The sequence below is a fragment of the Rana temporaria genome, chromosome 4 (assembly GCF_905171775.1).
Source record: "Rana temporaria chromosome 4, aRanTem1.1, whole genome shotgun sequence".
Taxonomy (NCBI): domain Eukaryota; kingdom Metazoa; phylum Chordata; class Amphibia; order Anura; family Ranidae; genus Rana; species Rana temporaria.
In genome coordinates, this window is record NC_053492.1 from 70,892,656 (window position 1) to 70,919,478 (window position 26,823).

At 46.9% G+C, this 26,823-nt stretch overlaps 1 protein-coding gene and 1 non-coding gene across 2 annotated transcripts in view; both read left to right on the forward strand.

The window, feature by feature from the left end:
- The first annotated feature begins 1,055 nt into the window (after positions 1-1,055).
- Positions 1,056-1,137, forward strand: TRNAS-AGA. Its single transcript has one exon. It is a non-coding gene; the product is annotated as a tRNA-Ser (tRNA).
- A 113-nt stretch (positions 1,138-1,250) lies between these two features.
- The window catches only part of HS1BP3 (HCLS1 binding protein 3), a 186,816-nt gene continuing 161,243 nt past the window's right edge, over positions 1,251-26,823 (forward strand). The window contains exons 1-2 of the mRNA XM_040348532.1: positions 1,251-1,391; positions 16,635-16,800. Of these exons, the coding sequence (XP_040204466.1) occupies positions 1,366-1,391; positions 16,635-16,800 (192 nt within the window). The 5' untranslated portion in view covers positions 1,251-1,365. The remainder of the gene's footprint in view (positions 1,392-16,634; positions 16,801-26,823) is intronic.

Consider the following 26,823-nt stretch of genomic DNA (forward strand, 5'->3'; position numbering starts at 1 on the left):
GGGTTAACACTAGGAGGTGAGGAAGGGGTTAAATGTGTACCCTAATTAGTGTTCTAACTGTGGGGGGAGGGGGTGACTGGGGGAGGTAACCGATGCTGTGTCCCTATGTACAAGAGACACAGCATCGGTCTCCTCTCTCCCCTGACAGGACGTGGAGCTCTGTGTTTACACACAGAGCTCCACGTCCCTGCTCTGTCATTACCGATCGCGGGAGCCTGGCGGACATCGCGACCGCCAGGCACGCGCATCGGCATCTCGGGGGCGCGCCGCCGCTCGCGCGCCCCCCAGTGGCCGGAGGAATCCAGGACGTCAATTGACGTCCTGTTGGATTTCCAGAGCCACCGTGAAGCCGTCATTTTACATGACGCGGTGCTCAAGTGGTTAATGACCAGGCCATTTTTTGCGATACGGTACTGTCCGAGGCTGTACCCAAATAAAATTGATGTCCTTTTTTCCCCACAAGTATAGCTTTCTTTTGGTCGTATTTGATCACCTCTGCGGTTTTATTTTTTTGCGCTTTAAACAAAAAAAGACCACCAATTTTTTTTTTTTTTAAAAACAATATTTTTTTTAGTTTCTGCTATAAAACAAGGAAGGAAAACTTTAGTGGCCAGAGAGAGGAAGGGGAACTATAGTGCCGAGCAGGGGGTTAACTGTAGAGGCCCAGGGTGTGAGAACAGTAGTGCCCAGCAGGGGTGGGGAGAACAATACTGCCCACATGGGCAGAGGGGAAAAAATAGTGCCCAGCAGGAGAACAATAGTGCTCAGCAAGGGGTGAGGGAAAACTATAGTGCCCAAGGTGTGACAACAGTAGTGTCCAGCACTGGTATACACATATCACCCTCTGCCTACATGACTTCTGGCTCTACTACAGCACATATAATAACTTTCAGTGACTTCTATAATGTGAATTATGGAATAAATAGCCAGCATTGACAGACCTGTATCCACCTAAGTACACCTAAGCGCGTGTGAATTATGGAATAAATAGCCAGCACTGACAGACCTGTATCCACCATCTGTAGTACACCTGAGCGCGTGCTTACCTCACACAGGTAGTCGTGGCCGAGTGGTTAAGGCGATGGACTAGAAATCCATTGGGGTCTCCCCGCGCAGGTTCAAATCCTGCCGACTACGAGTTGTTTTTAATTTCTCCTACCAAGAACTACAATTAAAATAAAATTAGCTTAATATTTTAATGTTTTCTGTGAGCGATCATGTGCTGCATAGCAACCTGGGGCTGTGCTGCTCGGCAGACATTTCTAGAGCTCGGCTCCCCCGCAGCAGCAGCAGCTGTGTATGACTGAGGGGTGTGTGTACAGCTCCGTCCATCGGGTCCCGTGACCAGCCGCCTCCTCCTCTGATATGGCGGCCCCGGTGCTCACTTCCAGGTCAGTGCTCGTTTACCTTCCCGGCCGCACTAACCGGCCCTGAGCGGGCTATGACGTGCCCTGTGTGTCCTCTCCACATAGCCGCTCCCCTCCCTCCATATATTAGAAATTGTCTGGAAGTTTGTATGAAGAGGACCTGTCACTTCCCTGTATACCCGGGACTGAGCCTCCGATTGTACAAGGCCTTATGGGAGGACTGGGGGAGGGGAGAGGGCTGCTATATATTATTTCTGGGACCCAGTGTGCTGGTATCCTCCTCCTGTTTTCTGACTGCAGTGTAGTTACTGAGCTCTGCAGCCTGGGAGGCTGACCACTGCCAGTCCAGAGGTGCCGCTACCCGGGATACGCTTCGCGGGGTGCTACCCGGGATAAGCTCCGAGGTATCGCTACCCAGGATACGCTCCGAGGTGCCGCTACCCGGCATATGCTCCGAGTTGCCGCTAACCTGGATACGCTTTTAGGTGCCGCTACCCGGCATATGCTCCGAAGGTGCCGCTAACCTGGATACGCTCCGCGGGGTGCTACCCGGGATAATTTCCGAGGTATCGCTACCCGGGATACGCTCCGAGGTGTCGCTACCCGGGATACGCTCCGAGGTGTTGCTACCTGGGATACGCTCTGAGGTGCCGCTACCCGGGATACGCTCTGAGGTGCCGCTACCCGGGATACGCTCTGAGGTGCCGCTACCCGGGATACGCTCTGAGATGCCGCTACTCGGGATACGCTCCGACATGCCGCTACCCGGGATACGCTCCGAGGTGTCACTACCCAGGATACGCTCCGAGGTGCTGCTACCCGGCATATGCTCCGAGTTGCCGCTAACCTGGATACGCTTCGAGGTGCCGCTACCCGGCATATGCTCCGAAGGTGCCGCTAACCTGGATACGCTCCGCGGGGTGCTACCCGGGATAATTTCCGAGGTATCGCTACCCGGGATACGCTCCGAGGTGTCGCTACCCGGGATACGCTCCGAGGTGTCGCTACCCGGGATACGCTCCGAGGTGTTGCTACCTGGGATACGCTCTGAGGTGCCGCTACCTGGGATACGCTCTGAGGTGCCGCTACCCGGGATACGCTCTGAGGTGCCGCTACCCGGGATACGCTCTGAGGTGCCGCTACCCGGGATACGCTCTGAGGTGCCGCTACCCGGGATACGCTCTGAGGTGCCGCTACCCGGGATACGCTCTGAGGTGCCGCTACCCGGGATACGCTCTGAGGTGCCGCTACCCGGGATACGCTCTGAGATGCCGCTACCCGGGATACGCTCCGACATGCCGCTACCTGGGATACGCTCCGAGGTGTCACTACCCGGGATACGCTCCGAGGTGCCGCTACCCGGGATAAGCTCCGAGGTGCCGCTACCCGGGATACGCTCTGTGGTGCCGCTACCCGGGATACGCTCCGAGGTGCCGCTACCCGGGATACGCTCCGAGGTGCCGCTACCCGGGATACGCTCCGAGGTGCCGCTACCCGGGATAAGCTCCGAGGTGCCGCTACCCGGGATACGCTCTGTGGTGCCGCTACCCGGGATACGCTCCGAGGTGCCGCTACCCGGGATACGCTCCGAGGTGCCGCTACCCGGGGTACGCTCCGAGGTGCCGCTACCCGGGATACGCTCCGAGGTGTCGCTCCCCTTGATACGCTCTGTGGTTCCGCTACCCGGGATATGCTCTGTCTGTATGTTGTATCTGTCTGTAGTGGCTCTCTCCTCTCAATTCACGCTCTCAAAGGCTTTGCTATAGCATTGGCTCGCTGCTGTTATTCAAAGCCAGTGAAGCGGGGGTGGGATTGATCCCCGTTTTCTGTGTCTATAGACACGAGCAACAGGGCTCAGGAGTGAGTTCACACGAGTGCCCCCATTGGAAGCTCCTACCTATGGGGGCACTTGCCAGAGAGGAGGAGCCAGAAGCCCTGGCGATTGGCCCAAGAAGAGGAGGTTGAATGTGCTGTCAATACAAAGCGCTGTGCCGCAGCCGTGACTCCCGTGCACATGCGCAAGAGTGACATCATCGCGGCTCGCCTATTTGTAACTATGTACACCAAATAAGTCTTTTGGTTGTTAAACGATTGTCCAAAAGACTAACTTAATTTATTGTTCTGTTTATGGGCTAAAAAAGGGGAAGAGTAGGAACCTTACTAAATGGTTTGGTATTAACCACTTGCCGACCGCCCACCGTCGTTATACGTCCTCACTTTAGAGATGAATATCTCGGTAACGGTAGCAGCTGCTGCCACAATCGAGATATTCATCTCTTCTGTGGGCGGCCGTGTTAACGATAATGGCGGTCTCCGCGGCGAATTCGCCGTTATCGGTGGCGGGAGAGGGGCCCCCCCCCCCTCCCGCCGCTCTCCCGCGCCCTCCGCCGCTTACCGGAGCCGTCGGTAGCGGCGGAGGAGATCGCGACCATCCGGCAGCTGAGCGGGGACGAGACGGAAGGAAAAATCTCCTTCGCCCGTCCCCATAGCTCCGCTGGGTGGAAGTGACGTCAAAACGTCAGTCCCGCCCAGCGTCTTAAAGAAACATTTTTTTTTTTGTCATTTGAAAAAATGACATTTCCAAATTTTTTTTTTTTTTTGCATTTAAGCCCAAATATGAGATCTGAGGTCTTTTTGACCCCAGATCTTATATTTAAGAGGACCTGTCATGCTTTTTTCTATTACAAGGGATGTTTACATTCCTTGTAATAGGAATAAAAGTGCTATTTTTTTTTTTTTTTTTTTTTTTTTCAGTGTTAAAAATTCTAAAATAAATAAAAATAAATTTGAAAAGCAAAAAAAATTTTTTTAAAGCGCCCCGTCCCGACGAGCTCGCGCGTAGAAGCGAACGTATACGCGAGTAGCGCCGACATATGAAAACGGTATTCAAACCACACAAGTGAGGTATCGCCGCGATCGTTAGAGCGAGAGCAATAATTTTAGCCTTAGGCCTACTCTGTAACTCAAAAAATGCAACCTGTAGAATTTTTTAAACGTCGCCTATCAAGATTTTTAAGGGTAAAAGTTTGACGCCATGCCACGAGCGGGCGCAATTTTTAAGCGTGACATGTTGGGTATCATTTTACTCGGCGTAACATTATCTTTCACAATATATAAAAAAATTGGGCCAAATTTATTGTTGTCTTATTTTTTCATTTAAAAAAGTGATTTTTTTCCAAAAAAAGTGCGCTTGTAAGACCGCTGCGCAAATACGGTGTGACAAAAAGTATTGCAATGACTTCCATTTTATTCTCTAGGGTGTTAGAAAAAAAAAATATATAATGTTTGGGGGTTTTAAGTAATTTTCTAGCAAAAAAAATGGTTTTGTCTCGTAAACACCGACTCTGAAAAACAGGCCCGGGGCTAAAGTGGTTAATAAAAAAGATGTTGCAGGATATGGTCATTGCAGTACTTGTACAATTCCACAGCGGGTATGCTTTATTACTGCCTTTCCCAACCTTTTAACCCCAAAGGAACCCTCAAAATATTTTTCAGATCTCAGGGAAACTTAAGAGAACCTCATTGGGGCTCATTTAGAAAATACCCTTTATGTTGGTGACAAGTGGGAGAATGTGCCCCCTTGGCATTGGCCCTGGTATTATGCAGGAACCCCTAGCCATTCCTGAAGGAACTCTAGAGTTTAACCCTGGCTGAGAATGGCTGCTTTACTAGTATGGATAACACAATCTGTTCTCTTCTAACCCTTCCCTGGTGTTTTACCAACGTGGAATTTCATTTGTCACAAAGTATTTACTGTTGTTGTTAAAAAAAATGCCTGGAGGTTTTCATTGCTGTGTTTAGGAGTTTTGTGGAATATAGAAATGATACAAGTGTAGCGCTGACATTCTTGTATATTGATGTTTGCATACTTTAATACAACGTCTATGGACATTGCTATGTTTAAGTATTTGGAGCCATCTAGTGACCAAATACTGGTAATGCAGAGAGATGTTTTGTTTAGTATTTTGGTTGCCTTGGAGACAAGGAGAGACCCAAATACTGGTAATGCAGAGAGATGTTTGGTTGAGGATTTTGGGTTGCCTTGGAGACAAGGGGAGACAGGAGTGTAAACAAAGGCTGCTGGATGCTGATGCCGAGCTGCTAGGGAGCCAAGGCTGAGCTCAGAGAGCTAGAGGACAGTGGCCGGATTGCAGAGACCAAGAGACACTCATCCGAGCATCGGAGAACCGGATCCATCCAGCGGAGCTGAACGGAGCTGACGGAGAAACAAGTTGCAGTCATAGGACCCTGAACAAAAGTTACTACCCGGAGCTCCGATCCAGTGGGTGAGCGGGTCATGACCCACAGTTTGCTAAGTTTACACGCAGTTAGACTCATATACAGGCCTCACTGGGATTTATAGTTAAACAGAGGAGCAGACAAACTGACACTGAGAAGGTTTGAGGCCTATCTAATTTGACGTTTCAAGCGATTTTTTAAATAGTTGTTGCAGTTACACCAGGAGCATTTTCACCTCAATTTGACTCTTCAAAACTGTGGATTACAAATCACTTTAGCTAGCGAAGAAAAGAAGATCCAAGACCAAGTACTTTAAGTGAGATCTCACGCATAGCTAATAAAGTAGGGGGAGCTCCCAGGTATAAAATGTTTATGTATACTGTTTTCAAATAGCATATGTTTAAATCAATTGTGCTGTCGTCTTACGTTGGGATGACAGCACAATTACTGTAATCACTTATTTGCATATTTCACAGTAAAATATATCTCTGGTTAAGTATCCAGTTGTTGTGGCATACTGTTTCTTTCACTCCAAGTGCAGTCAGTGGATCCTGGGGTTATAATACAGGTATTTTGTATTGTCTTACATTGTATTGTATTGCATTGCATCACAGCTGTGCCAAGGGGATTGAGCCAAGTTAGTGGGGTTTATTGGTAGAGTGCAGGCCCAAATTAAACCAGCAGCTCCTTCGGGGGTCAGTGCTACACGTGGGGGCTCGTCCGGGATTCCTGTCACTCTACAAGCAAGCCCGCCCCTTCACGCTACCATGGACCCCATCAAAGTAGTCCAATGGTGCGAAGCAGAAGGGACACGCTCAGAAGCGAGCGTGGCCATTGAACTTCCAGGGAGCGACTGGGGAAAGAAACAAATTAAAGAGGTGGTACAAGCATTGTCCCTGGACAGAAAGGCTTATGTGGTCGCAGTGAAACCTGATCCTGGGACCGACTGCACCTATGCACTGATAGAGTGGGGACGGGATGTCCCTGAAAACTTCCACGGTGCCAGTATAAAATTGTCCGAAAAGACAGAGTTCCACCTGACACACCCCAGCAAACATGAAGGGCGCTCTCCCAGTCAAAAGCAGTTAGAACCTTTAGACAGGAAAGCAGAGGCTGCTGTTAAATCACTGGCAGAACGACAGCTGGCTGATCTGAAGCGACAGTACTGTAACATACAGGAGAGGTTTCAGGAGACCTCCAGTATGATAGCTGAACGCATTAATGGGTTACGTGTCGTTTTGGAGGACCAGAAAGATGGCCAGATAACGTCCAACACTGGGAAGGTACTGAAGAAACGCACCCAGGGCCGCTTGCAGGAAGTAACCATCCGGAAGGATTTCCACATTGACGGCCAGATAGGAGAAAGAGGGCAGAAGGACAAACTGTCCTACACCAGCCTCCTACACCAAATAGAGTTGGGGCTACAGAAAGGATATCTGGAATCGGAAATTAGAGAGGCTGTAATCCATGCCATCAGCCCAGCTTCAAGTGTTAGGGGCATGTTGGAAAGGAAGTGTGGATTGACCTTGAACCAGCTAAAGAGGATACTGAAAAGCTATTATGAGGAGGAAGATGCCCCTGAGCTGTTTCATCGACTGATAAATATGACACAGGATAGTAGAGAGACTCCTCAGAACTTCCTATTTCGGGCCATTGAGCTCAAGGACCGCCTGCTGTTCACATCAAAGGAAGAAGGAAATGGAGAGCATTTTGGAGCCGAGCTAGTTAAGACGAAATTTAGGAGATCTGTGACTACGGGATTGAGGAGTGACTATATCAAGCTACAACTGAAGCAGTATTTGGAAGATCCCTCAACTCCGGATGAGGTCCTCATTGAGAAAGTGAATGAAGCGGATAAGATGGAGATTGAGAGGGACCAAAAACAGAGGAAACTTCAACCTCCTAGCACCACAAGTGCTAAAATACAGCAGATAGGTGTCCCCTCAGACACTCAGGAACTTAATGTACTGGCAGCAAACGTTGAACAGGGATCATGGCTTTCACCTATTCACCACCTAACCGTAGGTCAGACTGGACTGGAGAAGCTGTTCCAGACCCAGAAAGAAATACTGGAGATGATGACCATGTTGATGACTCGTCTGGTGAAACCCCAGACAGAAGAAGTCCCGCCACTCAAGGCTCCGGAGACTCCTACCATTAACTGCCCTATGAAACAAACACAGAGAGTCTGCTTTAAATGTGGAGGAGTAGGACATCTCAGGCGAGTGTGCCCAAGCCCAGTAACTGAAACAAAATCCAAACAACCGGGGGAAAACTTCAGAGGGCCCCAGTGAAGGAGTCAACTGGGCGCCCGGTTGCAATAGCGAACTCCACACCGACTCATATGCCCCTGACCACTGGGGTCACCAACAAGCCAGGACGGAAAAAAGAGAGACCCCCAAAACCAAAGGCGAAGGTACAAGCCACCAGGCAGGTCAAAGGTACTGCAATCAGTGGATTTCCCCCCAAGCTAGTGGGACCCTCCCCAATTGTCCCCATCCAAGTAGAGGGGATTTATACGAAAGCCCTGCTGGACACTGGAGCCCAAGTAACCTTGCTCTACAGGGATTTCTATAACAGACATCTCAAGCACCTGCCGTTACAGAAATTGGAGGAACTAGAGATATGGGGATTAGGCACTCAGAACTTCCCATATGATGGTTACCTGCCGGTCAGACTCACCTTTGACCCAAGTACAGCAGGAGAGGCTGAGACTTTAGACACCTTGGCCATAGTGTGCCCTCGTCCCCCAGGGGCTGACAAAAATTCCCTCATCATTGGGACGAACACTGACTTAGTGAGGAGGCTACTTGCACCGCTTGTGCTGCAGACGGGGACCCTCCCCACTAAAATACATCCAATGTTGGCCCAGACATACCGAGACCTTAGACAGGAGGAAGAGGCTCCTGAAGAGGGAGTGGGGAAAATCTGGCTCCTGGATAGGGAAAAGAGGTTAGTCCAGCCGGGTGAAGTAGTCTGCCTGAGAGCCTTCGTCAAGTTAAGCTGGAAAAAACCAGGTCCTTTTATTGTCCTTGAAAATACATGCCAGGAAGAAAAAAGGGGGTTAGAACTTATCCCTGAAGTATTGCCCACCAGGGCATTGAAGAGGACTCACGGCAAAGTTCCAGTCAGTGTCCGCAACACAGCAGCTGTGCCAGTGAGGGTGCCAGCCAGACTACTGTTAGGACAGGTCAGCCCAGCAACTCCAGTTGCAGCATGTGGTTCGACGGAAGCACCAGCAGCAGAAATCCATGTAGAAGAATTCTGCCCAAAGAATACGCCTCTTACTCCTGCATGGAGAGAAAGAGCTAAAGCCCAACTTCTGAGATGGAGGGCAGCTTTCTCAAAAAGTGAATTTGATGTGGGTTTGGCAAAGAGTGCCACCCACCGAATTCGACTGGAGGAAGACAAGCCGTTTCGTGAAAGGGTTAGGCGAATCCCATTGGGAGATCTGGAAGATTTGAGGGAACAACTGGCTGAACTCAAGAGGACTGGCATTATCCAGGAGTCCAGGAGTCCTTATGCCTCCCCAATAGTGGTGGTCAGGAAGAAGAACGGGTCCCTACGCCTATGTATCGATTACAGGACCCTGAACCGGAGGACCATTCCTGACCAGTACACCACACCTCGGATAGAGGATGCTCTGCAGAGCCTGTCGGGAGCGAAGTGGTTCAGTGTGCTGGACTTAAAGAGTGGGTATTATCAGATCCCCATGTGCCCTGAAGACAAAGAGAAGACCGCTTTTATCACCCCAGTCGGATTCTTTGAGTTCAACCGGATGCCGCAAGGCCTGTCTGGGGCCCCAGCAACGTTCCAGAGGTTGATGGAAAAGACAGTGGGTGACATGAACCTACTTGAAGTACTAGTTTACCTGGATGACGTCATAGTATTTGGAAGAACATTGGAAGAGCACGAAGAACGCCTGGAGAAGGTCCTGAAGAGACTTCATGATGAAGGTCTGAAGCTCTCTATGGAAAAATGCCAGTTCTACCAGCCCTCAGTGAATTACCTGGGACACATTGTGTCTGAAGAGGGAGTGGCAACCGATCCCAAGAAGTTAGAAGCTGTCACTTCTTGGCCAAGGCCCACCAACGTGACTGAACTCAGGTCATTCTTAGGCTTCTGTTCGTACTACAGAAGGTTTGTGGAGGGGTTCGCTAAAATAGCCCACCCACTCACTGAGCTCCTGAAGAAACAGGAAGAAGTTAGTGTAAGCCCAGATCAGTCAAGGAAGCCAAAAGAAGGGCCCAGAAGGAAGAAAGAGTCCATCCAGGACCAGTGGACTCCAGGATGTGAGGAAGCCTTCAGACAATTGAAGTGGAGCCTTACCACTGCTCCGGTTTTGGCCTATGCAGACCCTGCCAAACCATACGAGTTGCATGTGGATGCCAGCCGTGACGGACTGGGAGGAGTGCTCTATCAAGAGCATGAAGGGCAACTGCGGCCGATCGCCTATGTGAGCAGAAGTTTGATTCCTGCCGAAAGAAACTATCCGACTCACAAGCTTGAATTTCTGGCTCTGAAGTGGGCAGTGGTAGACAAGTTGAAGGATTACCTTTACGGGGCTGAATTCGTGGTAAAGACGGACAACAACCCCCTCACATACCTGCTCACCACTGCAAAGCTGGACGCCACCGGTCACAGGTGGCTAGCTGCTCTCTCGGCATTTACCTTCAGCCTGAAGTACAGACCAGGGGTTGGTAATCGAGATGCGGATGCTCTATCAAGAAGGCCTCATGACCCCCGAAATCAATCAGAAGACTGGACTCAACTTAGTCCAGAGGGGGTAAGAGCCCTTTGTGAAGGGACAAGTCTACACGGGAGAGGTGGGGCCAGAGCTGAAGAAGTGGGAGTATCCTCAGCGGGAGTACCCAGGTGCTATTGCAACGTCTCCCAGGTTGTACAAGAGGGTCTCCCCAAGCTATCCAGAAAGGATCTCAGGAGAGATCAGGAGGAAGATCCACTGTGTGGGCTGGTGCTGAAGGCATTGGAACATCAACAGTCTGATGTGCTGCAGAAGAGCCCCAAGAAGGAAGCCCGGCTGATACTGAAAGAATGGGATCGGTTGCAGTTGCAACAAGGGGTGGTCTACCGAAGGGGCCCCTCTGATGATCCAGAAGCAAAGTGGCAGCTGCTCCTGCCGGAAAAGTACAGAGAGAGGGTACTGATTGCTTTACACGATCATCATGGTCATTTGGGAGCCGAGAGGACTTTCCAACTAGTAAGGGACAGGTTCTACTGGCCTCACATGAGGAAAGAAGTGGAGAGTTACTGTCATTCCTGCCTCAGGTGTATACAACGAAAGACATTGCCCCAGAGGGCTGCCCCAATGGGCCATTTGGAGAGCCAGGGACCAATGGACCTGGTCTGCATAGACTTTCTTTGTTTGGAATCCGATCTGAGTGGGCAGGGGGACATCTTGGTGGTAACAGATCACTTTACCCGTTATGCCCAAGCATTTCCTACTAGAGACCAGCAAGCAACCACAGTAGCAAAGACTCTCGTGGAAAAGTTCTTTGTCCATTATGGCTTACCTCAACGGATACATTCGGACCAAGGAAGGGACTTTGAGAGCAAATTAATAAAAAGACTGTTGGATCTACTAGGCATACAAAAGTCCAGGACTACTCCTTATCACCCACAAGGGGACCCTCAACCGGAAAGGTTCAACAGGACTCTCCTGAATATGTTGGGGACGTTGACTGCAGAACAGAAACCCCATTGGAGTAAACACATTACTGCACTGGTTCATGCCTACAACAGTACCAAAAGTGACGCCACTGGGTATTCACCTTACAGATTGATGTTCGGCCGTGAAGCCCGATTACCAGTGGACCTGGCTTTTGGTTCCTCCTTGGATCACACATCAGAGACCTCCCATAGAGGGTATGTGGACAGGCTGCGGAGGAGCCTGAAGATAGCTTACGAACAGGCTCAAGCCACCTCGAACTCCAGAGTCAACAGGAACAAGAGAAACTTTGACCTGAAAGTAAGAGTTCAGGATCTTCAACCAGGTGACCGGGTTTTGCTGAGGAATCTAGGCATCCCAGGCAAGCATAAGTTGGCTGATCGTTGGAGATCACAGCCTTATGTTGTGTGTAGGAAGCTTCCAGGGCTCCCAGTGTATGAAATCAAGCCAGAAGGAAACACTGGGCCAATAAAAACCTGGCATCGAAATCACCTTTTACCTCTCACTGAGGCAGTCAGGATAAGCACAGAGGAGGAATTCCCATCCACATCCACCGATGTGTGTAGGCCAATAACCAGATCTCAGCTTGCACCCTCTACAGATGAAGAAGAGGAAGTGGAGATAAGTTGGCTGTGGCCTCCGGAAACTTCAGAAACAGATGCTGATATCTCTTCAGAAGTAGAGGAGGATAATAACGGAACTCTCAGGGCAGAGGCCCCAGAATTTGTGCCGGCAACTCATCTTGCAGAAGAGCCCAGTACTCTTATTTACTCTCCATTTTTAGTCACTGAGAGGAGGGATGACGACATTTGTCAAAAAGGAATGGATACCCCGAAAGTGCAAAGAGCAAAGAGAGACATTCGTCCACCACGCAGACTGACTTATGATACATTGGGGGAATGCTCTGAAGCATCTCAGTTTGTCAGCAAAAGAAACCTTGAACTGTCTGGTCCCTCTACTTTTGATTCAGTAAGGGACAACCCCACCTCACCCCTTGGCACATCTGTACCAGACACAGTAGTATCAGCTGTGAGTGCACAGGATAGCTCCCCATCATATGACAATTGGTGGGAAGCTCCTCTGTCTGTATTGTATGACCGTATAGAGGCTAAAATGCAGAATAGAGTTAGCAATTTGAACCTCTTTGGAGGACCAAAGAGATAAAGTAGGGGGAGTGTGTAGCGCTGACATTCTTGTATATTGATGTTTGCATACTTTAATACAACGTCTATGGACATTGCTATGTTTAAGTATTTGGAGCCATCTAGTGACCAAATACTGGTAATGCAGAGAGATGTTTTGTTTAGTATTTTGGTTGCCTTGGAGACAAGGAGAGACCCAAATACTGGTAATGCAGAGAGATGTTTGGTTGAGGATTTTGGGTTGCCTTGGAGACAAGGGGAGACAGGAGTGTAAACAAAGGCTGCTGGATGCTGATGCCGAGCTGCTAGGGAGCCAAGGCTGAGCTCAGAGAGCTAGAGGACAGTGGCCGGATTGCAGAGACCAAGAGACACTCATCCGAGCATCGGAGAACCGGATCCATCCAGCGGAGCTGAACGGAGCTGACGGAGAAACAAGTTGCAGTCATAGGACCCTGAACAAAAGTTACTACCCGGAGCTCCGATCCAGTGGGTGAGCGGGTCATGACCCACAGTTTGCTAAGTTTACACGCAGTTAGACTCATATACAGGCCTCACTGGGATTTATAGTTAAACAGAGGAGCAGACAAACTGACACTGAGAAGGTTTGAGGCCTATCTAATTTGACGTTTCAAGCGATTTTTTAAATAGTTGTTGCAGTTACACCAGGAGCATTTTCACCTCAATTTGACTCTTCAAAACTGTGGATTACAAATCACTTTAGCTAGCGAAGAAAAGAAGATCCAAGACCAAGTACTTTAAGTGAGATCTCACGCATAGCTAATAAAGTAGGGGGAGCTCCCAGGTATAAAATGTTTATGTATACTGTTTTCAAATAGCATATGTTTAAATCAATTGTGCTGTCGTCTTACGTTGGGATGACAGCACAATTACTGTAATCACTTATTTGCATATTTCACAGTAAAATATATCTCTGGTTAAGTATCCAGTTGTTGTGGCATACTGTTTCTTTCACTCCAAGTGCAGTCAGTGGATCCTGGGGTTATAATACAGGTATTTTGTATTGTCTTACATTGTATTGTATTGCATTGCATCACAGCTGTGCCAAGGGGATTGAGCCAAGTTAGTGGGGTTTATTGGTAGAGTGCAGGCCCAAATTAAACCAGCAGCTCCTTCGGGGGTCAGTGCTACACAAGATTGCCAAAGTCCTTTGTTAATAAAAGAACAGCAACCTTTTCTTTTTTTTAATTATTTTTCCTCTATCAAAATGGGAACATTTTCACTATTATTTGCATAGTGTAATCTCCTTCTTGTGCTGCAGGGCAGCACTTCCTGCTTTCTGGCCTAGGCCGGGCCCGCTGCCTCCTGGGGTTTATTTTTTTTATTTATTTCAGGGAGAGTGTTACCCAGGGCTCCAAGATTCTGCAGACTTTTGCTGTTGCCCTTGGTATGTCTGCACGCATGTGAGGGATTTTACGGTGACTGTGTAGATGTGCCACAGGGCTCGGCTATATCACAAATACTTGGCAGACGTCTGAATCTTACCTGTATGTGTTGGAAAGGGACCTGAGAAGAGGAGGGACCTGGGCTGCTCTGTGCAAAGCCATTACACAGAGCAGGTAAGCATAACATGTTATTTAAAAAAAAAAATAATACTTTAATATCACTTTAACCTCTTTTACCACATTTACTGCAGCAGGGTGGCCCAGCTGTGCGAAACAACATACCTGTACTGTGTAATAAAAAAAACGGGGAGGGGGGGGGCAGTGTAACTGTTGAACACACTAGGTACACAAAACTCAAAAAAGTCTATGATAAAGTGAGCCTAATATTATGAACAATAGTTGCTCAAGATGCATCTAATATTCAAAAAATATATGAAAAAATACGTAAAACAAAAGACATCAAAACAAAAATAAAACACAGTGACACTATATGTAAAACTTAGCAAATGGATAAATATATAAATGAATATATACGAGCCAAACAAAATTGGCATAGAGAGCACTCGCGTGCAAAGGGCAATGTAAATGAGGTAAGAGTGAAATCCTAGAAAGAGTCTCTAGATACTTACAGGCCAGATTTTAAATATTACCTTGAGGAGAACGTTTCAGTTAATTTCAGTTATTTTGAAAACGTGACCTGTTAGTGGGTCCCGAGGACCGGAGTTGAGAACCACTGCTCTAGATAGTGATCCCAGAGCCAGGTGTTGAGGAATAGATAACTTCAGTGTGCAAACACCTCCTGTGATTCTTAGCCGCTCACCTCACAGCTGTTAGACCCCTTTCACACTGAGGAGTTTTTCAGGCGGTACAGCGCTAAAAATAGGGCTGCTATACCGCCTGAAAAACTCCTACACTGCAGGAGGGCTTTCACACTGAGGCGATGCGCTGGCGGGAGAGAAAAATATCTCCTGCCAGCAGCATCTTTGGAGCGGTGAGAGGAGCGGCGTGTATACCGCTCCTTCACCTCCCCATCCCATTTAAAACAATGGGAAACCGCGGCAAAACTGTCCGCAATGCGCCTCTGCAGAGGTGCATTGCGGGCAGTATTAATCCTTTATCGGCCGCTAGCGGGGGTTAATACCGCACCGCTAGCGGGCGAATCCCGCAGCAATTCCGACGGTATATTTTTAGCGGCGCTATACCGCCACCACGCCTCCCGCCCCAGTGTGAAAGGGGCCTTAGACGGACAGCCTGATAATCCTCACATAAGTACACAACAGTAGCCTGGAGTTCAGCTCGGAGACCCGATCCCGGGTAATCACATGTGGAGAGACAACAGAGGAGTAATAGTGTAACTCTGTAACCCAATAGATGGTGAAGGTAGGTAATTCACCAATGCACTCACTCAGATCAATAAAAATGTTGGGCTTATCTCTGAGCGCCGAGTTCGTAACAAACTCTTGTGTGTCCTTTCTTGTCTTTCCTCGTCTCACACTTGCAGCAATACGTTACTCAGAAAGTGGCAGAGCAATAGGAAAAAGAGGGAAACCACATCTCGTAATCCCGTAACACAGGGCACATTTATTGATAAAAGAATAAGAATACTGACAGCGCAGGAGTTCTCCTTTAGGCCCCTTTCACATGTCCGCTACGCTCGTCCGTTTATTACAAGTCCGTTTACGGACTTGTAATGTATCCCTATGGAATCGTGTCCGTTAGCGGATGGAGCATCCGCTAACGTCCGCGACCATCCGCGTCCGTCAGGATCCGCTTTTGCGAACGGAAGAAAACCTATTTTTCTTCCGTCCGGCGGAACAGATCAGATGGACAGACGGTCCGTCTGCATCCGATTCCCCATAGGGGAGAGCGGAGCAGAGACAGGGCGGTCTCTGCACTGTGTGCGGGGACCGCCCTATCCGCCGACAGCTCAGCGGGGATGACGGATGATCCCCGCTGAGCTTTTGCGGACACAAAAACGGTGCGCTCCATGTGAAAGGACCCTTACTATTAACATGCCTATACGTTGCCGTACGTTGCTGTATGTTAGTTAGCCAATCATGGGAGAGAGGGGGCCGGGTCTGAATGGATACACAGAGCTCTAACTCAGCTCGGGTGCCCACATAGCCAGCTGCTGGTCCAGGAGCAGCAACGAGGGACCTGAGAAGAGGAGGATCTGAGCTGCTCTATGCAAAACCAACTGCACAGAGGAGGTAAGTAAATAAGTATAACATGTTTGTTATTTTTTTATTTTTTTTTAAAGCAAGACTTTACAATCACTTTACGATACCAAATAAAATATTGCATATACATTTTAATTCATTTTCCATGTATTGATACTACATATGGTTGTGATATCTGAAATGTAAAGTTCCACATTATTAATATGTGTATGTGTGTCTGTGTCTATATGTATGTATATATATATATATATATATATATATATATATATATATATATATACAATGTGTGTGTGTGTATATATATATATATATATATATATATATATATATATATATATATATTTATTTATTTATATTACGCATATATCTGCTCTCACAACTTACAACTTATCTGGGTTCCACCATTTACTAGTTCTTTGATAAGCAGTGGTAACCCCAAATCCTTAAATAAAGGAAAATGATGAGCGCAAAAATAATTAAACTAAGCTAATTAGAGAGTGATCAATAACGTATACCAAAAAAATATATCAGATGATAACGTTGATACAAGTGCTAAATAAATGATAATAACCAACCCCAAATCCTTACAGTGGTGTCATATTGACTTTTCCCAGGCAGATCCAGAATGCATACACAGGCCTTGACATGTGGGTTCCAGAATACCAGGAGATTCGTGGGAAGATGATGACCGGACATGTCGAGTATCAGATTATTGTAGTCACTACACTACCTGCTTTCAAATCGGCTAGACACAGGCCCGAGGATGTCGTACAATTTATTGTGAGTATGGCTTGATGATCTACATAGCTAAGTCATAGAACAGTATGTGTCAGACCTGGCTCTGGGCCTGTTTGATTCCCTCCATGGGGTGCAGTTATATTTACCCTTTAATGACCTAAGACCTGTAGTGGCTTTCTAATCTTATTCGGAAATTAACTTTTTGTGGTTCAGTTGCTGGCAGCTGTATACACTGGGCTGCCAGGGGGGCTTCTGTGCATCCCTGTGCAGGTAGGCTTATTCATGTCAGTTGGGAAACAGCAACTGAATGGACACAGCCGCTGCACCAAATTTGACAGCCGTGTGCCAACCCTGCATGTGTCCACACAGCCGTCAAATTGGGAGCAGCGGCTGTGCATGTACAGTTGCTGCTTCCCAACTGACATGAATGAGGCTGTCTGCCAGTGGTGGCCTGTGCATTGTGGGCACACGGGTGTCGCCCCTCCCTATCCATGTGCCCAGCCCCTTTCAGGATGCCGGACACATGGCTTCCTATGGTGGGGGTGGGCAGGGTATTGTTTTTTTTTTTTAAGCACCTGATTAGAGCCAGAGTCTCTAATAGGCTTCAAAATAGGGTGGGCTCGGGACACAGAGAGTGCACCCTGATCCCACCCAATTGTGTGACTATACGAATGAATTTTCACTGTTTTCACACTACAGTGCCTCCCTGCCAATCAGGAGGCAGGTCAATGAGACCTGTTTCCCAATTGACCAAAGCGCCAGGAGATCCTATTGGATGCCTATCATTGTGGAAGAGGAGACACTGGAGCCGGACCTGCCGCTGCCTGGAGGACACAGCCAGCCCACCCGTTGCATAGTAAGTGACGGACCTGGGGGGGTTAGCTGGCTGACATTGCCGCAAGTCCCGTTTCCACCCCTGGTGCAGGGGGGGGGATGCATCAGTGTCGCGCTGCCCAGGAGGGGGGTAGTGCTGGTTGTTTTCTGCCCCCTCCAGAAGAAAATCCCACGAGCCGCCACTGCTGCCTGCACAGAGATAGACAGAACACCTGTGCATCCCACTGCAGGCATACATGGCCCACGCTCAGGCATACACTTAAAGCGGGATTCCACCCGCAATTTTTTTTTTTTTTTAAAAGTCAGCAGCTACTAACAGTGTAGTCCTACTTGCCTGCGCTGATGGCCCCCCAATGCCGATCCCTCGATTGGTGCAGGTCCCGCACCGCCATTCACACTAAGGGAAACAGGCAATGAAGCCTTAGGGCTTCCCTGCCCATTACCTACTGCACATGCGCAAGTCTCGCGCCGACTTGTGAATGGGCGGCTGCTCTCTGGGAACACACAGTTCCCAGAAAGCAGCGCTCCCTATTCACTAGGAGAAGATGAAAAAGAAGACGAACCGCGGCTACGGAAGAGGTAGATTACGGACTTCCGCATAGCAACAGGTATTTCGGGTGAGTATAAATATTTTTTTTTCTTCTATTTTTTTTAATGATTTTTGGGCTAAAAAAAAAACCCTGGGTGGAACGCCACTTTAAGTACACCCGTGTGAATGAGGCCATTGTATCTACAGTAACATTTGTTATTTTAAAATGTCCATGTCAAAAATTGAAAATGTATGTGTTTCTCTCTTTCACACATATGCCTGTGATATACTGTACATAGAAAATGAAAATATTTAAAAGTAAACTTCAGTAAAATAATGTCTTGTTGGTGCTATAAAGAGTTTATGTATCAACTACGTAACAAGTGTGTAAGTATTGACAACACTATTGCTGAATCAATGAGTGTAATGTAACAATGGATCTAGTCTGTAGGTGGTAAACAACCTCTAGTAATGAATTGGTTGATGGTTGAAGCTGATATTGGGGAACTGGTATTTGTACTCTGATTGTGACTCTCTGACAGCCCAGACACAGAAACAGTGGCGTATAGATTTGTGTTGAAGTTTCCAATTTCACACCTACAGATGTGATTGCCAGTTGGCACATGAATACATGCGGTACGTGAGTAGCAGCGCCAAAAATCAGTTTATGTGTTTAGTCTGCCTACTCGCCCAGCACGAAGTGAACTGATCATTTTAATGCCTTTTTTTTGTTCTTCTATGTGGAGAATCTCAGAAATGTGCTGCCTCTCAAAGTTTAGTTATCACTAACAGACCTAGCAGAACAGAGTCCATTGTACTTTGTTATAAGTTGTCCATCAAGGACACCCAGGCTGCTTAGCTCTAAGATCAGATTTTTGTAATATGTGACTAGTTTTAGCCATATATTGAAATCCCTTTTACCATAGTTCTTCGCATTTCCTGAATTAATGCAAAGTGTTCTCTGATTTGACGAAGTGGACAGCGTAAAGTGACCACCTGGCCTCCCCACCTTGTCCAATAAGAGAATGTTTTGCATTCATTCAGAAAATGCAATGTATCCTCTGACTGCCACTCGTACTGAGCAGTAACTTCCTAAGTTAAGAATGCAGCAACCCAGCTTCTCAGCACCGGACCCAGAAGCAAATGGAGACCACTGGGGTGATGGTGCCTACTTCAGTGACTTCCGGCCTCCAGGGGCATCAGCCAGGTATAGTATACACATAGTTACATTGGTCCAAGCTGGACCAATGTAACCAAGTATAAAATATCCATACCTGGGCACAGATTCACGTAGGAGGGCGTATCTTTGTGCAGGCGTAGCGTATCCTAGATACGCTACGCTGCCGTAACTGAGAGAGGCGAGTACCGTATTCACAAGGAACTTGCGCCCTATGTTACAGCGGCGTAGCGTAAATGGGCCAGCGTAAGCCCGCCTAATTCAAACTAGACTAATGAATCGTGACCCCACGTAAATGACGCACCTTACGAACAGGGCATGCTCAGTATCACGTTGAATTTTCTCCCTAACTTACGCCGGCTCAATGTTTAGTCGATGTGAACGTAACCTACGCCCATCCCCGTTCACGGGCGACTTACGCAAACAACGTAAAATAGGACGCTGTTCCGACTTTTCCGACGTCCATACCTAACATGACTTACCCCTGCTTTATGAGGGGTAAAGTTACGCCGGTCAAACGCCTTACGTAAACAGCGTATTTTAATACGCCGGGCGCAAGTACGTTCGTGAATCGGCGTATGTAGCTCATTAGCATATTCAACGCGGAAATATACGGAATCACCCCTAGCGGCCAGCGGAAATATGCACCCCAAGATACGACGGCATAGGAGACTTACGCCGCTCGTATCTTGGCAACCGTGAGGCGTATCTGATTCTATGAATCAGGTGCGAAGATATGACGGCGCACATTCAGACTTACGACGGCGTACGTGGAGATACGCCGTCGTAAGTCATTTGTGAATCCGGGCCCTGGAATTTATCCTTAACCGTTTGTGTTGGCCATGTTTTCATTGTCTGGATGTAGTTTGTGCTGTGTCTACCTTCCCGCCAATGCTTTTATTCCAAAGTCTGACTTACTCTTTGTCATCCTTGGTGGTCCCCATAAACGGGAACTAGCATCTCACTCCACCATTTCGCTGTAGCTTGAACAATTTATCCTTCAAGCTTATGTTCCACCATCTCTAGGTGGTTCCGGCACACCATCATTCAAGCATGTGGTTTCAAGAGTCGGTTTCCCGCCTTTTCTGTCAAGGCACAGATATACTAGATCTGTTTGTGCTTTTTGGCATCAAACAACTGTTTCCCAGATTTGCAAGTCTGCCACCTGATCTTCTGTTCAAACATTCTCTAAGTTCTACTAAGTGGATGTTAAGGCTTCATCCAATGCCAACTTCGGACATAAGGTCCCTCAGGTGGCTCTTTGAACTGCAAGCAGACCCCGGTTTCATTGTTTTGTTATGTGGGCCTGTTAGTATTTGTTACAGTTGCCTATCCTTCAGCCTTGGACATCCTAATTGACTTGAATCCTGTGTCCGTCAATGAAAGAGAGAGAAAATTGGATTTTTATGCTTACCGTGAAATCCATTTATTGGAGTTTGAGGGACACACATCCCACCCCTTTGTGTCTATGATCTTGTGCTTAGAATTTTTTGCATTCAGCACTAATGCCGCGTACACACGATAATTTTTCGGGTTGTAAAAAACTAAGTTTTTTAAAAATGTAATTTAAAACGATCGTGTGTGGGCTTCAGAGCATTTTTTCGGGTTCTGAAAAACGACAACATTTTTTTTTTTGACATGCTCTATTTTTTCACGAAGTTTTAAACAATGTCGTTTTTCGGGTTGTAAAAAATGGTCGTGTGGGGGCTTTAACGATGTAAAAAACCCAGCGCATGTTTAGAAGCAAGTTATGAGACAGAAGCACTCATTCTGGTAAAACTACAGTTCGTAATGGAGTAAGCACATTCATCACGCTGTAACAGACAGAAAAGCGCGAATCGTCTTTTACTAACACAAAATCAGCAAAAGCAGCCCCAAGGGTGGCACCATCCGCATGGAACTTCCCCTTTATAGTGCCGTGGTACGTGTTGTATGTCACCGCGCTTTGCTAGAGCATTTTTTTCACGAACGTGTGTATGCAAGGCAGGCTTGAGAGGAATCGCGACAAATCACGTTGAGAAAAACATTGTTTTTTTGCATGACATGAATAACGGTCGTGTGTACGCAGCATTAGATATATTGTGCTGAAGGAAGGTGAGACCTTGACACCTACACACCTAAGTTCACAAACACTTTTGTGGAATCCCTGTTTTTAAATGTGGTAGCTGCTATGGGACTGAGACTACCAGCTGAATGAGAGTTAAAAGGAGAAGTATAGTCAAAGCTCCTTTGGCCATACTTCTCCTGTGAGTTACAGGAGTGCACTTTTGCACTCCTGTGACTCATATTCTGCCCACTGTGGGCTAAAGTCTGCTGCTGACTGATGTCACAGAGCTGGTCCAGGCTCTGGAGGGATCCTAACAATAATGCTGGGACCCGTCCTGATGCCTGACCGTGCTGCTGAGAGCCTGAGTCAGCTCCTCCTGGCCCCCTCTACTTTTCCGTTTTAATGATGAAGTTGAAAAAAACATAGTTTTTTTTCTAGAGCCTGAAAAACGTAGTTTTTTACAACCCGAAAAATGATCGTGTGTACGCGGCATAAGCCATCCTAAGGCATTGCCTGTGTCCAAACAAACCTAATTGTCTATGAATCCCATGTCCCTTAACCACTAAAGACCCGGACCAATATGCAGGTTAAGGACCTTGCCCCTTTTTTGCGAGTCGACACTGCGTCGCTTTAACTGACAATTGCGCTATCGTGCGACGTGGCTCCCAATCAAAATTGGCGTCCTTTTTTTCCCACAAATAGAGCTTTCTTTTGGTGGTATTTGATCACCTCTGTGGTTTTTATTTTTTGCGCTATAAACAAAAATAGAGTGAAAATTTGGAAAAAAATGCAATATTTTTTACTTTTTGCTATAATAAATATCCCCAAAAAGATATAAAAATATTTTTTTTCCCCTCAGTTTAGGCCGATACGTATTCTTCTACCTATTTTTGGTAAAAAAAATTGCAATAAGCGTTTATCCATTGTTTTTTGCAAAATTTATAGCGTTTACAAAATAGGGGATAGTTTTCTGACATTTTTATTAATATTTTTTTTTTTTTACTACTAGTGGCGGTGATCGGAGATTTTTTTTTGTGACTGCGACATTATGGCGGACACATCAGACACCTTTGACACATTTTTGGGACCATTGTCATTTTCACAGCGAAAAGTGCTATAAAAATGCACTGTTTACTGTGAAAATAGCAGTGAAGGGGTTAACCACTAGGTGGCGCTAAGGGGTTAAGTGTGCCCTAAGGGAGTGATTCTTACTGTAGGGGGGTGTGGCTGTAGGCGTGACATCACTGATCGTCGTTCCCTATATCAGGGAACAGACGATCAGTGTCACTGCCACAGTGAAGAACGGGGAAGGTGTGTTTTTCCCCGTTCTTCATCTCCTGTGACCGATGGGCGGGACACCGATGGTGATTGGGTCTGCGGACGCGGAGCTTCAGACCGGGTCGCGCGCGACCCACGGCTGGGCTCCTAAAGGCAACGTACAGGTACGTGCCTGTACCCAGCCGTGCCATTCTGCCGACGTAAATGTGCAGTAGGCGGTCCTTAAGTGGTTAGTGAACTTCATGAAATTGATCTTACGGTAAGTACAAAAATCTATATTTTTTTCAAAGCAATATTAAATCCAAAAACAAAAATATTATATATTGCCGCTTACCTATCTTTAGATGTGGCGACTGCATTCATTTTCTTCTTTTAGGCTCCATTCACACTTGTGCGACTTGTCATGTAACTTTGGACATCAAAGTTGCATGACAATTTGTTCCCCATTCGTATATGCGCAACTTAAAAGTAGTTCATGCATTACCCTGGTCTGACTTTCATGCTAACTTCAATGTTAACCCTCAGAAGTTGCATGACAGTCGTACCTGAATGTTATACAATGCAACAGTTGTCAATTATTACTGGTCAAAGTCTTATCCAAGTTGCACCCATCCAAAGTTGCGTCAGAGTTGCACCAAAGTTGCACTCCAAAGTCAGCACAACTTTGGAGTCGTACAAGTGTGAATGGAGCCTTAAGCCTCGTACGTACGCATGGTTTTCTCGGCAAGAACCAGCAAGAAAACTTCTGCCGAGTAAACCGAGCGTGTTTACGAGGCTTTGAGGTTTCTCGTCAAGAAACCTGCCCAGAATCTAGACGAGAAAAATAGAGAACCTGCTCTCTATTTTCTCGTTATGAGATTCTCGGCAGTGTTTTCCTGCCGAGAAACCCGAGCGTGTGTATATTTACCTCTCCATTGAAACCCGCGCATGCTCGAAATTACTTCAACGCATGCGCGGTAGCTTCCAAGGCATAGGTAGGGTGAAGCAAGATGGCGGCGACGGCATCAAATGTGACAAGCGCATGCTCGTCGTAGTCGATGAAGTCACTGCGTTTGCGCCATTCAAAAGAACAGCGGTTCTTTTGAATGGTGTGTGTGTACATTCGGCCGGCAAGAGAATCTTGCCAGGAATCTTTTTCCTGACGAGAATCTGGGCCGTGTGTACAGGGCTTTAGGCTTTTTTCTCCTTTGTTTTCCCCTGGTGATCTGGCCAGTAACATACCTCTTGTATTAGAGTGCCCCCACTCTGGATGAAGACGCACAGGGGCACAGCAGACAGCAGCCTTGTTGACCTGGCAGGGAGGGGACTGTTAGATGTACTAGCAGATTGACATACACTAACAAATTTAAGCCAAACTCCAGCTCACTCCTGGGATAAAGGTTTTACATAAAACTAAAAGTTAATCATTGTAAGCACCCGCCAGTGGTAAATGGTTTGTCTTATACCTGTAACTGATACATTCTGATGGATAACTTGTTCTTTTGAAAAACAACTGGCTGGATCACCAGATGAAAATAGAAGTGAGAAAAACAAATGCAACCATAACTCTAAGAATTGGTAAGCTGCAATACAATACATTTAGCCATTCATAAAACACAGCCATGTGGTGATGCTGCAACTTTTTTTATGAATGACTGAGCAGGGGGAGCGGGTGGAGTCATAACCCCGGAATCTGTGTTGGTAATAGACTCAGTTCCATTGTGGCTGGGAGCCCGAAGTGGAGCTCTTGCTGTGCATTCAGGCAGCACTCTGTGGAGCTAATAGAACAATCATACTCACCTAGATGGCTGCAGCATCAATCTGAGCTGCAGCTGTTCCCCGCACCTCTACACTGAGAACTGAGCGATCTAAGACTGCTTACTGCTCAGTTCTTGGGTCTGCTCTGAGCACAGAGCGGTGACTGCCATTTACCGCTCTGTGCTCTGCCCCTCCAGTGCTCACTAGAGCTTCAGAAAGCAGAGGGGGCCAGGAGGAGCCGACTCAGGCTCTCAGCAGCACGGTCAGGCATCTGGGCGGGTCCCAGCATTATTGTGTATTAGTTCCATCCAAAAGTATCTAGCACAGTGCAGGTCATGCAAGCACCAGGAAAGAACCAGTGCAATGCAGTTTTTCTCCCCTTCTACCCCCAGAATATGCATTACTGACACTTGCTTTGCCAGATGCCCCTGTTTATGATGCCGCGTACTACACACAACCGTTTTTCATGACGAGAAAAATGCAATTTTTTTAAATTGGTCGTCAAAAACGGTCGTGTGTATGCTCGACGAGAAAAATGCCTGATTTTTTTTTTTTAGAACCTGCTCTATTTTTTCTCGTCGTTTTTTACGTTTGTGAAAAACTTTCGTGTGTACGCTTTTACGAGGGGGGAAAAAAACGCACATGCTCAGAAGCAAGTTATGAGACGGAAGCGCTTGTTCTGGTAAAACTAAAACTGTGATCCACAGGAGAAGTATGGCCAAAGGAGCTTTGACTATACTCCTTTTAACTCTCATTCAGCTGGTAGTCTCAAGCCTCGTACACACGACCGAGTTTCTCGGCAAAAACCTGCAAGAAACTTGCTGTTTTTATTTTTTTTTGCCGAGGAAACCGGTCGTGTGTACACTTTTCGACGAGGAAACTGTCTAGGATCTCGTCGAGCCAAAAAGAGAACATGTCTTCTTTTTCCTCAACGGCAATGGAGAAATTTGGCTCGCCGAGATCCTCAACAGCCTAACAAGGAACTCGACGAGCAAAACGATGTGTTTCGCCCGTCGAGTTTCTCGGTCGTGTGTACGAGGCTTTAGTCCCATAGCAGCTACCACATTTAAAAACAGGGACTCCACAAAAGTGTTTGTGAACTTAGGTGTGTAGGTGTGATCTCACCTTCCTTCAGCACAATATATCTAATGCCGTGTACACACGACCGTTATTTATGTCATGCAAAAAAAGGACGTTTTTCTCAACGTGATTTGTCGTGATTCCTCTTAAGCCTGCCTTGCATACAGACATTCGTGAAAAAAATGCTTGAGCAAAGCGCAGTGATGTACAACACGTACGACGGCACTATAAAGGGGAAGTTATGTTCGGATGGCGCCACCCTTTGGGCTGCTTTTGCTAATTTCGTGTTACTGCGTGTTACTAAAAGTTTGGTGAGAGACGATTCGCGCTTTTCAGTCTTCGTGCTTTTCAGTCTTCGTGCTTTTCAGTCTGTTACAGCGTGACGAATGTGCTATCTCCATTACGAACGCTAGTTTTACCAGAACAAGCGCTCCCGTCTCAGTACTTGCTTCTGAGCATGTGCGTTTTTTTCCCCCCTCGTAAAAGCGTACACACGACAGTTTTTCACGACGTAAAATACGATGAGAAAAAATAGAGCAGGTTCTAAAAAAAAAAATCGTAATTTTTCTCGTCGAGCATACACACGACGAGAAAAATTGCATTTTTCTCGTCATGAAAAACGGTTGTGTGTACGCGGCATCATAAACAGGGGCATTTGGTAAAGCCAAATGTTTCTGTCATAGAAGGGCATGGCACTGGCAAGTGTCAGTAATGCATATTCTGGGGGTAGAAGGGGAGCAAAACTGCATTGCACTGGTTCTTTCCTGGTGCTTGCATGACCTGCACTGTGGTAGATACTTTTGGATGGAACTGATGCACACAAGTTCAGGTGAGTTCAGCAGCCAATATTTCAAGACATTGTGGCAGGCAGCAACATTTTCAAATGTAGGCAAAGCCAGAAAGTCTCTGCAAAGTCAAAAATCGTTAAAAAGGAAAGAGAAAGAAAAAAAATAAATAAATAAAGCTCACATTTAATTGTTATGGAAACGATAAACTTACACCGCAGGCAATTCAAAACCTTTATGCTTTATTTGTGGGTGATAATTTCTTCTGACGGTGAAATATCCAACCATGGAGGTGTTGTAGATGCTTGGTGACACCACCCTGGCGTCTTACCCCTCTATTAATTGTTCATGAAAACATGCATAGAGGAACACATGTGGAAGGGGCACGGGCTCAACTTTAGATTTGGGATATGCTGATTTGCCGTAGGGATTATAATAACAGAATCTAACACTTTAGTACACGGCCTTTATTGTCTTAAATGACAATGTGTTAAACTCTGGGCCAGGGAGAGCAGCGTGGAATCCACCGACACACTCTTTGACTTAGGATATAGTTACCGTTCTTGGCATTTTTTAGGTATTTTGATGGAGAGTCAGA